A 15,201-nucleotide genomic window follows, 5' to 3' on the forward strand; every position below is an offset into this window, starting at 1 on the left:
AACAAAAATGTTGCACGTGGAGAGGCTTGGGGAGCTCAGAGTAAGACACAAGCGAACCTGGAAAGCTTCTTGATGTTTGTCACCTGAGAGTACAACAGCACACATGTGTGCTCACACATGTATACACATGTATCCCTTCCATACATATATCTCTCCATTCCTATTACATTCAGCTGTCCCAATGAGCTGTCCTCCCTATGAGGAGCTGGACTGTTCACTGTGGTAGAGCTGAAAGGTAGGTGTAACTGCTGCTCACCATAGACACCACTCAAGATCCATTCCAGGTATTGCCTCCAGCCATGGAATACAAACAGCATTCATCTGCACCATTTTTTCACCTGTATTCATATGTGAAAATGCACAGGGAGCCAGAATAGGACAAAAAAACATACTGCAAAGACAGTTTGCAAAGGCTGAGCTGTTCCACTTCCATTTTACCAATAAAATCTTCACTGAGCTGATGTCAAGTACTTTTAACAGGTGTAAAATGTGCAGTAAGCTGACACTGAACCTCTGTCAAGGGAATTCAAGCTTGTGCCCTCTCAGGCAATTCCACTATACCCATCAAAGTTTAAACTTGAAACCTTTGTCCAGCAAACAGAGTCACATTGATCTGTCACTCTAAAACCTGTGTCTCCCATCCTATCCAAGTAGCACAGACTTGGCTACCTACATGGAAAAATCATTTTTTCCCCAACACAAAATACTCCTAATATTTCTATCAGCACTAGGGCCCTCCCATTCACCTAGAAATTCAAATCTCAGATCTCCCCATAAAAATCCAAGCAGAAGCCTTGAAAATTAAGCAGCTATGAGGCTCCTTAGGCTCACAGAAACTTGCTTTTCTTTTAAATATCATGTGCAGTTGCTGAAAATTATTGTTTGGGGCAGAGCCTCGTTACACCAAGCTTACCACTATCACTCAAATCACTAAAATAGAGCTGATCTTGTTCCCTATTTCAAGACCAAACACCTGCTGAACTACATTTCGTACCCAACAGATAACAGTCTGAGAAGAACATAACAATGAAATATTTTCATCAGAGCAGAAAATCTGGGGAAAACATCACTACTAGAAACAACAAAAGAAAAACTAAATAAAATCATTTGACCTTGTATCTTCAAAATAAAAACAATCTTAATTTCAACTAATTGTCAGTTCACTGAAGTTAAGGGAGGCAAGAAGTTATCTCTTAAATTTTAATCTAGCAAAAAACTGAACATGGCATTTAAAGGTGAAAGCAGAAGTTTGGGTTTTAAATGCATCAATATAAAGAATTGAAAAAATAGGGAAGACAAGTTTGGTAAGACAGCAGGTAAGGCTTTGGGTAGCTATGACAAGGCTAAGAGACTTGGTCATGAGTCAGATGAAGGATAAAACGCATGGAGATGGACTATGGGACAATAAGAAAAATTTACCTGAACCATGTAACTTTTGTGGTTGTCAAATTATTTGAGACTAAGAAAAATTCTAGTTTGCTAAGTCTATGGACAAAACCACTTAGTACAAGCAGAAACAGAGACATATAGAGTCCATGAAAATAACTTCCCCCATCTCCTCAGTTATGCAAACACTGTATAGAAGTGTGTGTTTTGTGGCCAGAGAGTACAAGACAGGACAATAACCAGCTGAGCAAGTGAAGATTCCTCTTTGCCACATTAGTCCAAACCCAGAAAGGGTATAACTAAAAACACACTATTAAAAATATGGTCACAGCAAGCACTAAGTTGTTCATGGTCACATAAGCACAAATCTGGGCACAGCTCTCATAAAAATTTAAACACTGGAGACCAATAATTAATATTTTCACCTAAAAGCCATGCCTGAGCATTACTATTCTCAGAGAAAAACATTTTATATCTTAAGCCATGTGATAGAAAACTTTTTATGGTTTTATTTGTGGGAGGCAAGCTTAAGCAGCAGGCTTAAGGACCATAAGCCACAGGCTGTTCTTCTGTGCCCCCGCCTCGCCACTGGACAAACAACCCTGGGCATGTGCACTCACATGCACACACACAAACATCACCTCTGTCAAATCACAGCTGTCCAATATCAGAAAGCTCTGCAATTCAGTTGCCTGTGCCCAGAGCCACATCTCCCGTTCCCTCAGCTTGCTGGAAGTTACTAAGTCATGGTGCAGCCTCATGGTAAGACAAGCAACTACAGACACTGTGGTGGACACTGCTGGAATTAGTGTGATAGCTAAATGAAGCCAGTCTCAGCCAAACCTATTACTAATTCAAGCACTGACCTTTCAAATGACCATTTGCTCACATCCCAGCTGTTTTGGTGTGCTGCTTGTGCAAACATCTTCTGTTCCACGGTAAACCAGTTATAGAAACAGATCTAGCCAGCTTGAAGGATTGCATCTGATATGGAGGACAATATAACCACAGGGAAAGTCTGGTAGCAAATTTATAAAGGAAACAGAATGTACAGAAATGAAAATGTGACTTGCCTGTTTTACATGGACAACAATCTAACACTGTTAATATCTTACTATTTACAGGATAGCTACTAAGTTTGAAGAACAGAAGGTAAAAATACAAGACATACTGAGATCTGAGATATACTGAGAACTAAAGTCACACAAACTCAAGTTAGAAGCTTTTCAGTTTTCCCACACAAATGCAAAAAACAGTAATGGAAAGTTTATGAGGAATGCACTTGCAAAAAAAATATGCTTTTTTCTCCCCCTCAAACTTCTATAGTGCACTTAAGTAAATGGGCTGTGAAAAGAAATGGGCGCTGAGATGGTTGGATTATGACCAAACATGTCACAGAATCTTATGCTTAAATCAAATTTGCAATTTCTCTGGCACAGAAGATGTGAACTGTTTGAGGAACTGTACAAAAATACCGCTGCAGCTGGCATACTGCAGATCCAGTGAGGTGTGCAGCAAATTGCTCTTATGCACTTTTTATTTACTGTTTTCATTAATGACTTAGAAGTAACATATGAGAAATTGTAAAACAGTAACATCAGAGAAACATATGGTAGGTTTGCCATGTAGTCTAAACAGAGAAATAAGCAGAAAGTGGAGATCAGAGCCTGAGGCAGACACCACAGAATGAGGTTCATGTTGGGGCTAAGCAGCTAAATCCAGAGGAGATGGACTTAATTGAGGGATAAGTGGAGCCCAGTATGATGGTAAAAGAGTTCTTTTAGATGAAGCACTCAGCAGCTGGACACCACCTCTGTAGCAGAATGTGAAACCATGAAAAAAAGACATTGCAAAGGTATGAATTCCAGGCCCAGAGACATGTTCTTTCCCCAGGGACTCAAGTCCTAAACAAATGTGGAATAACTGATTCCATCTGGTACATTACATAAAAAAAATAGTAGTGACAATTTAAAGCCCAATTAAGAAAAAAAAAAACAACAAAAAATGTTCCACAAAATGAGGATAGTACTGCAGGACTTAAAAGAATTGACAAAAACAAAAAAAAATCCTGAAGAAGTTAAGTAAGTGTGTCTTATGTAAGTCACAATTAATTATATGCACATAATTATGCAGACATACGTACCAAGTGGTGGGTGGCAATCTATTGAAGTAGAAAAGGCAGGTAAACTGGAAAGAAGCAAATTAACTTCAAATACAGAAAGCAAAGATCAGCTAAATAGCCCTGATTGTGAAATATGTTATGCCTTAAGTAGTGAGACACACACACACACAAGTAGGGCATTAGCATTGCTTTGCCCCTGGAAGAATCAGTGGAAAAGCACAAGTGTCTTGACAAGGAAATATGTATCTTTTATGACTAGAATTTAAAAGTCTCATATGGCAAGAAAATAGCCACTGGATCTGGCCTAATATCCTACATCAGACACAGATGATACGAATATGTTGGAAGTGCAGAGATGTTCCTTTCCTTCTGGGTCAACCAATTCCCCAATCTGCTATGAGAACATCAGGCTGAGGAGCACCGGTTTAAAACTAAAATGAGAACCCAGAGACACGCTACCCTAAGTCAGTGCCTAAGCATCAAACTCCTTTTTGCGTTCTCTCCTAACCTGCTATTGTGAAATTTCTGTCCAACTCTGTGCCAGATGTGTCTGCACATCACCAATACTGGGACAAATCTTACATGTATCACCTGGAAAATGCTTATTTGGTGTAACAGGAAAACTCACTCCATGTTAAACAAGAGGGTTCTGTTGATGTGATGCTATCTATCCTGAGATCTGCCTCAGTGGCCTGGGATTCATGTCATGGCAGTCACAGACACACATCAGACTTTAGCTCTGTATAGTCAAACATTATCTTCTTAATGAGAAATTGTGCATCAGGTAGTGCCTACTCTGGAATGCTTCTCCAAGCCACTGCAGAACCTTTTCAACATATTCCATCAGACTATATAATTGAAACCCACCCCCTCTTCCTAGGATCCTCCTTCCTGAGACGCAACTCCCCTGGAACCAGTCCCACAGAAATAAAACACTTCCACCAGCCAGGATGGCAAGACCACATTCTGTTTAATAACAACTCCATAAAGGACTGTACATGCTATTTTGAACTACCTCCCCTCCTTTACTGTGGTTGCTGCCACATACAGGCATGGAGGTGTGTAGTGCCATACATTTTTCTAAGTCTATATGTAGTGTGTGTGCACATGTATGTATGTGGTTGTACATGTATGTATTTATATATATCTTTGTAGAAGTGTTATCTCATAAGTCACATTATCAAAACATGCGAAGTATATCCAACAAAAATTTTCAGGCAAACATGTTTTGGAGCTGGAAGACCAAAGGCAAATCAGACTCAGTTATTATGGGCTAGAGTGGGACAAGGTAAGGATGAAGGTTTCCATAGTGAGTCCCTTTCCCTTTTTGTTTTACTTCGGTACTTTCTCCCCAAATGTCAGTGCCCCTCTGTAAACACTAGCTTGAAAGAATACATACAATCACCATGCAGCCTCCCCACTACAGAAAATGTGTACAGGCTTGGGGGAAGCTCTTTAAAATTGCTTTGCAGCAACCTCCATTGTCCCATACACTTATGCTAAAGTAGTTTCAGATACTGAGAATACAACGTTTAAAGGCCCAAGCCTTTAGTTATTTTCATACATGCTTCAGGAATCCATTCCGCATGCCACCCTTGAGACTCCCATCCACCACCCTTGTGCCTCCCAAATCCTCTGTCTGTACCCACCCATATCTGAAAAGAGCTGAAACAAGAGAAATCCTGTTCCCTGTAAAATTACTTGAGTCCCAATGCTATAGTGTAGGGATTCCCAGAGACCTCCAATCATGCACAATATCCACAAATCAGAAAAGAAAAATTAAAGCCAAACAAGAATATATACCTGCAAAAGAGCTTTTGGCTTGCTACATTGCTCAAGCATGCAGTATCTGAAAAGAAGGGAACTCCACTGTATTGCCTCATGGGAACTTGTCAGGGCTCTGGAAGAGGGTTCTTAACCTTTTGGCCTCCCACTCATGACTAGATTTCCATGCCCAATGAAAATGAATCCACAAGGCCAATGAATCTGGACTAGATGCCTGTATCTCATAAGAAGCAAATCTTGATGCATGATGTTGTCTCCATAATGGAAAAAAGCATTTAATGGTATTTTTGTCTTGCCAGCATGGTCATTTGATCCCTTATGGGAAAGCAAAAACAAGACTAGGTTTCAGAGGGCATTTAACATGTCCCCAGTCAAAGGAGATAAGGAAGATCCAGAGAACACTGCAATCCCTCTCTTCCTAGAAGACAGCAGCTCCTACTCATCAGTAGGTAAGTCCTGCCCATGGCAGAGTGGTTGGACTAGATGATCTTTAAGGGTCCTTTCCAACCCAAACAATTCTGTGATTCTATGGTATCTGCACTGAGAACATTCTGGAACAAGTTTTTATAGTTGTAGTAAGCATACTCTTTCTCAGAATCAGAGCTTGACTAAATCATTACTCTTCCACCAATGTGTATCAGCAGTGGAAAAATATATCACATATTTATTCTGTTTTGTGCAGACCAACACTGACAATCATAGAGCTTCCCTTCATTTCCAAGGAAAAGATAACACTTTGATCTGCCTATGCTGGGGAAAAATGTATTTGCAAGGACGTAAATAGACCCTAATGTTCCAACTGCAAATCTTCCATGTCCATTTGTTAATATAGTAACCACTTGTCTTAAAGTCTACTATGCCTGTGAATTCATGGAGCTGGTTGTGCTGCTAAGAGAGCACAGTGTCCTCAGGTTCCATGACATACTCTGAGACAAAGAGAGACATTGACCTGGGACAGAAGTCCAGCTCTTCTGCTCCTGCACAGGTTCACTACTACTTAGTCTGGGAAAAGCCTATGATACAAAAGAGGCACCTGACATCGACTTTACAGCCTGCAAACATATTTGAGACTGTGCTTTAATGACTGTAGGCTGTTCTACACATACGTTTAGTTCTAATAGGCACTATTTTACTCACATTTTCCCTGTTTTCCCTTTCCCTGAGCCATGGCATAGAAATCTTTCCCTGTCAGATTGCTACAGGGGAGGAAAATCAAAGATGAAACTGTTACTTAGTTACATTTTTCTAGATGTAAGGGTACCAGCTGCTGATAATCTCTGTATTGGAATGGATTTTTTTTCTTTTCCTTTCTTTTTTCTTTTAGAGAAAGTCAAACAATTTAAAAGATATGCTAGAGTTGTCTGAAAAAAAGGAATATTGGAAATTCCACCTGGAAGAAATTAGAAGAAAGAGATTAGACTATATCAATGTTGCTCGCCTTTCTATAGCATTTAGAGGTGGATTTGAATTTCTCCTTCTAGGCAATTACCAATACAATAGTAAAGGCAAATTGAGCTGAATTTAGGTATTTTGGGTTTCTAATGAAAACAGAACTCACATTAACTTAATTTGGACAAGGAGTAGGTTCTTATTTGGTGTATTTCTCCCATTATTTCCCTGAAGAGCTAAGCATATTTTGAACTGTTTTTCAAAGACAATGAAAAAGAAGATAGCAGGTACTCAAACTCAGGGAAGTCTCTTTCTTATCACTTTGTCTTAATAGAAAAGAAAAGTGGCTTGGGGCTTGGACAAAGGAGTACCATAAGCTGCAACAATCCTGGACCTACAGCTTGCGCAGCAAGTCTGCCATTAAGATTCCTATCCATTTTGTGTAAACAAATGACATCCAGCTTTACTTGCCCTTTTCCCAAGCCTTTCTCTTGATGTCTTTTCCTCTCTAGCTAGACTTCTCTTTGCTGTTGCACAGAGCACTCATAGTTGTCCACAAGCCTGTACTGGCACACACCACCTTCCCTCACCATCATATCTCATACATCTGTCAAACTAAAAAGACCATTTCTTCTCTCCAGTTCTCTTCTCTACAACATTTTTTTGCTGTTGCTGTACACAGTACAGCATGCACAGACTCTGCCCAGGTGTGCTCTTCTGGTTCTCACACTAGACTGGAACTGCCTTAAAGACAGGGATAAATGTTCCTTCCTCCAGCTATGCTTCCCTCTTGCACAAAGCTCTCCTATTACAATTACAGGACAAAACTTAGTGTCTTTAGCTGCCATGGAGTGTAATCACTGAGTGCATACAAAATTTTTGCATGTTAACTTAATGAATTCCATGCATGTATCAAGTTACTCACGCCCTCCTGCCTGATTGCAAGGGTTTATCTCAAAGGAGCCTATGGAAGGGAAGGGAATAGTGAGGGAAATAACAGAGCATAAATAACAACAAACACCAAATCAGATAAAACCATACTAGAAATTCCAAGAAAAACACTACAGGAGAAACAGGGGACTATGTCCTTCATGGTGCCCCAGATGGGCTTATTTTTTTCAGACAGATATTTCACAGTCAGCTGAAGTCAATTTAAGTTGCATCTGCAACCAGTCAGTCTTTCACATGACCACCTGCACATTTCAGCAGCCCTCAGTGATGCTTGCCTCACCAAGTGAAGCAGTATGAAGAGTTCATCCCACTGAAACTCTTATTTGATAGGGGACTAGGTTAGTTTTCAATGGGACCAGTTCCTGAGCAGCCAAATGAGCAACAGCGCTGGTGCTTTTTAGGCAGTAGAAGTACACAGCTGGTGCTGGTGGAAGGGAGGAGGAATGACAGCTCCTTTGAGCAGCTTAAACTCATCATGAAGATGCCATTTCAAAGTGCACTTTCCCACTTTCTCTAACCTGATATAAAGGAAGGCCAGCTGCTGAGAACAGCACTATCCACCCCTCTGCTCACAGCTGTTCCCTCTTCACTTTTATAGGTAAAAGTGCACGATTTGCCGTCAGTCAACTGTGCATCAGCATCGGCACAAGGGTTGTGGGAGGGGAGCACAGCCAGGGCAAAGGGCTGCCTTTCCTCACAGCAGCTCACCACTGGATCAGCTTAGAAGCATGATTAAACTCTGCTCTCTGCTGCAAGCCTGTCACAAAAGGTGACATTAAGGGGGAAAAGCGAGTGGGTGACTTGCCAGCAGCTTTCCAGAGGAGGATGATGGTGATTTAGAGGCACAGAAACTGAAAGAAGCAGATTGACTTCTCCATCCCAGAGCCTGAGGTAATGGAGTTGAAGAGAACTCAGAAGGCTTATAAAGAAAGCTTCAGATTTATATAAAAGAAAAACTTACGAAACAGTATAACTGATCAGGTATGAGCAATCATGGAAAAAGGAACAAGAGAGAATCTTCTTACAGTAGAAGCTTTTAAATTAGGGTCACTTGTGTTTAAGTCTTCCTTTGTGTTTAGCACAGTTAAGTTCACACTTCCAGCAAATTCCGATTGAAGACAAAGCTTGGAGAAAAGATGGGAATCTTCTACTTCCACTGTTTCAAGAATATCCAAATTTTTCCAGTGGTGCAGCTCTGCTTTACAAAGGGTTTGTGGAAACAAACAGCAGGGCTCAGTTTCTTAGTAACTGCAGATCAGGGATACTGAGCTTACCTTTCCTTCGTATTTTCAACCTCACAAACACAATTTGAGCTCTGTCTGTTTGGCTGGACTCTCTCCAACTCATCCCTCCTCACCAGGATAAATGGACTGCAGGCCAAATTTTGCTCACAGAGCACCTGTGCCTCCCATATGCTTGAATAGGTGTATCTATGTAATAACAGCTTTTCTGGGAAATGTACAGTAGGTTCCAGGTCTCTCTCTCTGATATTGGATACACACATGCAGCAGGCCTGTTATGTAAGAAAAGGCCAGGTTACACAAACAATTTTCCAGTTTCCAAGAGATTCAAACCGCCTTGTCAGTTCAGCTCAGGATGCTCACTCAGGTGGCGAGTGTGGATAGGCAGATCTGCTCTCTCTGGTCAAGTTTCTAGAAAATATATATATCTTTTGGATTGTGGAGAGGTCATGGAAAAGAGCCTTTTTCTTTCTTTCAGGAAAAGGCTAAAATTTTATTATTCACACAAAGTCAAGACCTTTTTGGAAAAAAAGTAGAATTTAGGAGGCTTGAAAGTTTTTACAGAGTATTGTTCAAACCAGTCTGTATTCACAGAGAATAAGGCTATCTACAGGTTTCTAGAGATCAGGTTTAGGAAGTATACAGTAGGGTATAATTCTCTATCCCATTCCATGGAGGTTAGAAAAATCTACAGATAGGTTTTCGCTTCCTATTGAGCTCCATAAAATTTTCTATAAGGTAGATTTTTTTCACATTTTTTCTCATGTGGATAATTCCCTGTCACTTGCCTTCCATGGATATAATGTACATCTTTTAGACATCAATCACATGCCTTAAAAAATGTACCACACGTCCATATTAAAGGAGAAGTAGTCCTGGACAAGTTGTTTCACTTGTCCCAGTCCTGCAAACAATACCGAGGGATCATGAGAAGCTACTCTGAAAGTTATCGTAAACATCCAGATTGGTCCTGGAGAGGCACGTGGGAACAAAATGATTTGGAGAAAAAAAACAAGAAGCCACCCAAATCTCCCACAAAGGAACATAACCAACCACTTCTGTTTCCCTGAAGGCTTTTAAAAACACAAATAAGAAAAGGTTAACACTTACTCATTCGTCATCTGCTGAGGTGCTCTTGGCATTTGCCCCATCTCCCTTTTTTGGCTAGTGTGATGTCCAAGGCTAGACCCAAACCAGCTTAAACAATGAGCTAGCACTGGCCCTGCAAGAACTATAGAAGATCATATTTATCAAGCCCTCCTGCCCAGGGGAGGTTAGCACCTGAATGTGTAAACATCTTTGAGGAGATACCGAAAGGTCATCATTCAGGAGAAGAGCTACCTCCTTACACAGATGTAAGCAAGACAAAGCAAATAGGTAACAAAAGATGGTCACAAAAACTTTTCCCTCTTACCTACATCAAATTACCAGTCTTAAATATCCCAAAGGTCTTTCACTTAGAGGTACAATGGAGAGGAAAGACAGCTCTGCTTGAAGTGGACTTGGCTGGAAAGACTTAGGCATTGAAAGAGGAGTCCCTCTTCATGCAGCTGGCCATTTGAGAGAAAGGTGAGTGGGGTAAAGTTCTACCTGAGAGTCCCATTACTACTTTTTCTAAGTCCTGGACATAATCTGCTTTGCCATCTGAACTCTGAGACTTAATGATACTACTTCAGTCATGATTTATTCTCCCTTAGACATTCTTCCCTGCAAATATGCAGGAACTAAACCCGAAGCAGGGAAGAAGCATTTATCTCTCCTGTCATGCAAAAAATACACCAAGCCTGAAGAGGAGGCAAAGAAGAAACAAATGTATCATGAATTAAACAGACCAGATATGACTCAGAGTAAGTGAGAAAGAGTTGCCCCTGGAACAGTATGGCAGTGTCCAGGCAAATTACTTTCTTTAGCTCATCAGATTTACCATCTGATCTACACTCATGCTTTGCTGATGCTTCCTTGCAAGAGGTCTTGCAATTAAAACTCAACACTTGGGTAATCTCTGCTGGTTCTGTTCCAACACTTGGGTAATCTCTGCTGGTTCTGTTCTATCCTTCAGCAAAATTTTTGCTTTTGTCCCTGTTTTCTTTTTCTCTGGTGAAATCTCAAAAGGAGACTACTTCCTTTCAAAACCCCTCTTTCCCAAAAGGAGGTCTGTAGAAACATGGTGAGGAATCGCAAGATACCAAGTTCCCCCCAATCAATGAACTATGTTTTTTTAACAAAAAACATAGAATGACCACAAATAGGGAGAACTCCTGAAATCAACTTTCTCCACACCTAAAAAAGAGATGGGAGGGGGAAAAAAGCAGATCAACTACTGAGCATTATTTACACTGCTTGAGGGTAGGAAAGCAAAAGAAAATATAGGCCGGAAGACTAATAGGAGGAGAAAACTTCCTCTCACTCCTTTTCCTCCAGCTACATTTGGCACTGCAGAAGGAGTGAAAAAATGTGAAAGGAGCAGTACTTCTGTTAAGATATGACTGGAGTACAGGCCTTTCCTATTAATAACTGCTTTGTTATGAACACTTACCCAGCAATATAAAAAGGTTAAAAAAACATCAGAAACTGAAAACTCTAATGTAAACTGGGTTATCTGTGATCTCATAGCTGTACACACTGTTCCTGGATCTGCTGCCTACTCTCTGGGTCACCCTATACTGCTGGCAAGGGAAAACACAGAAGGAAGCAGCAGCAGCAGCACCAAGATGGACACGTTCTCAAGTGCCCTGCAAGAGTCAGCTTTTTATGACTATTTCCATAGCTGAAAATGTCCTTTCCACTGGCTTCCAGTGCCCAATGCCAAAAGGACACACCACTCCTGCCAGCTCCTGGAAAGGTGGAAATGCCAAAAAAAGAAACAAATGAAAGAGACCAAAGTATGAATATCTGAGAGCAGGGTTAAATTCACATCTCCATCCGTTCTTCCATGCCACAGCAGAGCCATGGTCACCGAGCCACACCATCTGTACAGCAGCATAGCCCATGCCCATGGAGCACAGTTTGTATCCATCAAACCTACAATTCCATATCAAGGTGCTATTGAGAATGGATCTGGTTACACAGAAAATCTTTCATCTCAATACAGTCTACACCAAATACAGCCTTATCCTCTGTATCAGCCACAATCACACAATACTATTGTAATCTGTATTTGCAAAGCCACATCTTCATTTTAAAACAATTTATATTCATAAATTCTATGAAAAGGGACCATGTCCACAGAGCACCATCCATTCTGCCAAGATGAATTCTAGCCACATAGATGCTCCCTATATCAAGCCTGTCTCATCAGCCACATTCCCAGTACAAGATGAGTTTGTATCCACACCCAAGACTTTGTATTAAAAAGACTTAGAAATTATTTTCCAATCCAGATCTCTACAAGCACCTCATGTGTTGCCCAGAGCAATGAAAATTCAAAATATGTGTTCATGGGGGAGGGGAAAAAGAGGTTTTTATGTTTCAATTACTTTGACATTTTCCTCTTGTTTAAAAAAATAATTAAATGTCAAGAATGGAAGGTGTGTCTCCTCAGAAATATGGGGAGCTGGAGAAAAGAATCCCTGTAATTTCATTCCTTGCCACCCCTCTCTTTGTTCAGCAGTGATGAGAACTTCACAGAAAGCATCAGTTGTTTGTTTCTCCCTCTTCCTCATCAAAGGACTGCACCCCAGAGGAGGTGACATCTGAGACTTTGCGGCTCAGTGCAGCATGTTCCATCTCCTCTCGAGGAGACAGAGATTCCAGGTCCCGGCACACTGCATCATCCTCCTCTGGAGAGGGCTTCTTGTTTAGGAGAGGAGCCTTCTCCAGCCGTGGGTTCCCTTCATCCTCAATGTGGTCCTCCATGTATGTGCTGGACTCAGCTCCACCCCCACTCTGAGCAGTTTGCAGGGGCCACACGTGGACCAGCCCCGTGCTCTGGATGAAGTTCTGCTCCTGCCGCTGTTGCTGCAGCTGCTGCTGCTGAAGAAAGCTGCTCTGAAGCAAAATGCTTTCCTGAAGGTTTGTCTGGGACTCATCAAAATTCTGGCCTAAGTAGGAGCCAGTTGCTGGGGAAGCAATGAGGGACTGGTCACTGGCCTCCCAGGCATCGGACGAGCCTAAGCAATACATGCCCTGTGAGACGTAGGAATGAGGCCAGCTATCATACTGTGTCTGGGCCATATGCTCTGCAAGGAAAGGAGGAAACAACACACAGTTAGACACTCTCTCTAGGCCAAGCTGCCTTGCTCAGGGAGCTTGTGCGCCTGTGCATGGCAGTGCACTGTAAAGGGTAGATGAATCCTTTAGAAGCAAGGAGGGCAAAGAGAAAACACAGTTCTAGGCAGTAGGCAGATGACCTTGGTTATCCCCATAATTGACTGCAAGAGCTGGTAGCTTTCCACAGTTGTGCCCAAAAAAAGGCAAAAGCAAGTGGATTTTCGAGCCTCCCTGATAAGATTAGATTCCTTAGACAGCTCCACAAAGAAGAATGATTCTACTAGATCCCACTCTCAAAGATTAAAGCTACAGAATAAAACAGGGTAGAGGGAAAGTGAGCAACCTGACAATAAGAGCAGTAAAGGGGTGTTTTAAGATTAGCAAGAAGCACTGGAGCTCACCTTGGCTCTCCATCAGCTCCTGATAGTTTTCAGAGTAGTTGCCTGCTGGATTGTCCTGGTTTGAGTTTACACTCACATCCTCACCATCCATGGAGGACCAGGCCATGAGAGTTGCTTCAGAAATAGCAAACTGCTCCATCACTCCTGTACCAAAGAAAACAGCGAGGGTAAACAGTGTGTGAAAGTCCCCACATCTCATCACCCTCCTTAACATCATCTATTGCTCACACTGTCCCACTCTTGTCCTATCTCAGCACTACCCATCACCGACAATGGGCCCTCACCCTCTTCACTTTGCATTCCATTGATGATACTCCAGCAACCACGTCTCTCTCTGCTTTGGCCATCTGAACCACTCACAGCCTCTCCTGAGTGGTCTCTAAGGAATTCTGCTCTGGGTCATCCCAAACAAGCCAATCCACATACCAAAAACAGTCAGGGCTACCTGCCAGGAACCGGGCCTCCTTTTCCCCGTCACTCAGGTCCGAGTAGGCATCAGCATCTTTGCGTGCTGTCTCGTGCGTGTGCTGCTGCTGCTGGCTGTGAGCTTTGCCCCAGCCTTGCCACTCAATCATGTGAGCCACACGGCCTTGGCCCATTGCTGTTGGCTTTGTGACGTGGTCCTTCATGCTGCGAGATATCCCTAAGGGGCCAGACATTGGAAAACAAGGAAGGGCTATTACACAGCTCCAGGGTTGTCTGCCATGCAGTTTACCTCTCTTAGGAAAGGAGCCTCTCCCCTCCTTTCCTGACAGGATTCATGCCTGTGGTTAGGTGTCTCCCATCTTTTATTGTAACACACTCCAGGAGAGTTTCTCCATCTATCCTTGGACTAGCTCTCAGAAGGGGGAAAAAAAGGGAAACCCAAAATATAAAAGACCATTTCCTTCCTTGCCTAGAATCCATTTAGGATAGAGTTGGGCATGAAGGATGAAGCCTGGAAGTGAACAAACTAAGAAATAGAAAATGGGGTTAAAATCAAGACTACTGGAGGGGAAGCAATTGAAGATGTCTGAGCAGGGATGCACAGTGAGAAGTCAACAGGAGTAAGAAAAATCTGTTATTTGAAAGGGCAACAACTATGAGATTTCTCTATTTGGAATCATGGTGGTGGAGACTGCTCTAAGGCCTTGAAAAGGCAAGAGTCAGAAAGGAGCAGTTGTGTGAGCAACAGAGAGATATGGGAAGAGGCACAAAGGCCTGTGGAGAGAAGCTGCCAGGGATAAACTCAAATTTTGAGGACCTCACCAGAGAAAGATGATTTAGCCAAAGCCCCAATCCCATAAGCATTGGAGTTGCGTTTCAGCTTGGGGAGGATGGAGGTCGTATCTTCCATGGAGAGCTGAAAAGAGAGAGAATATGAAGAAATGATATACAGGAAGGAGAAAAGGAAGTGAATTGAAGTAAGAAATCACTAGGTAGTTGGAAGATGAGGAGCAGAAGCAAGCAATGAGAGCAAAAGAAGAAAAGGAAAAATTAAAGGCTGTTTAACCAGGACTGGATATTGCACAGTGTTGGGACTGAGTGCAGCAAGGTCAGTGGGAGAGGCAGAACTAGGCTGTGAGAAGCCTCCCTTTGGCTGCTGCCAGTCCTTTATATACATGCTGCACTGTTCCCAACTCTTTATTAGAGATGCAAGACATGGTTGATGGACAATTCAGGGAACTTACAGTGGGGAGCTGTCAGTGCAATAGACAAGGCATAGTTATTAATGTAT

General features: G+C 42.0%; 1 protein-coding gene across 1 annotated transcript in view; it reads right to left on the reverse strand.

Moving 5' to 3' along the window:
- Positions 1 to 4,461: 4,461 nt before the first annotated feature.
- Positions 4,462 to 15,201, reverse strand: part of FAM131B (family with sequence similarity 131 member B) — a 34,390-nt gene continuing 23,650 nt past the window's right edge. The window contains exons 4-7 of the mRNA XM_071558549.1: positions 14,733 to 14,826; positions 13,930 to 14,127; positions 13,485 to 13,628; positions 4,462 to 13,052 (exon numbers count right to left, since the gene is read on the reverse strand). Of these exons, the coding sequence (XP_071414650.1) occupies positions 12,508 to 13,052; positions 13,485 to 13,628; positions 13,930 to 14,127; positions 14,733 to 14,826 (981 nt within the window). The 3' untranslated portion in view covers positions 4,462 to 12,507. The remainder of the gene's footprint in view (positions 13,053 to 13,484; positions 13,629 to 13,929; positions 14,128 to 14,732; positions 14,827 to 15,201) is intronic.

Source organism: Pithys albifrons, chromosome 1 (genome assembly GCF_047495875.1).
Source record: "Pithys albifrons albifrons isolate INPA30051 chromosome 1, PitAlb_v1, whole genome shotgun sequence".
In the NCBI taxonomy this organism is placed as follows: Eukaryota; Metazoa; Chordata; class Aves; order Passeriformes; family Thamnophilidae; genus Pithys; species Pithys albifrons.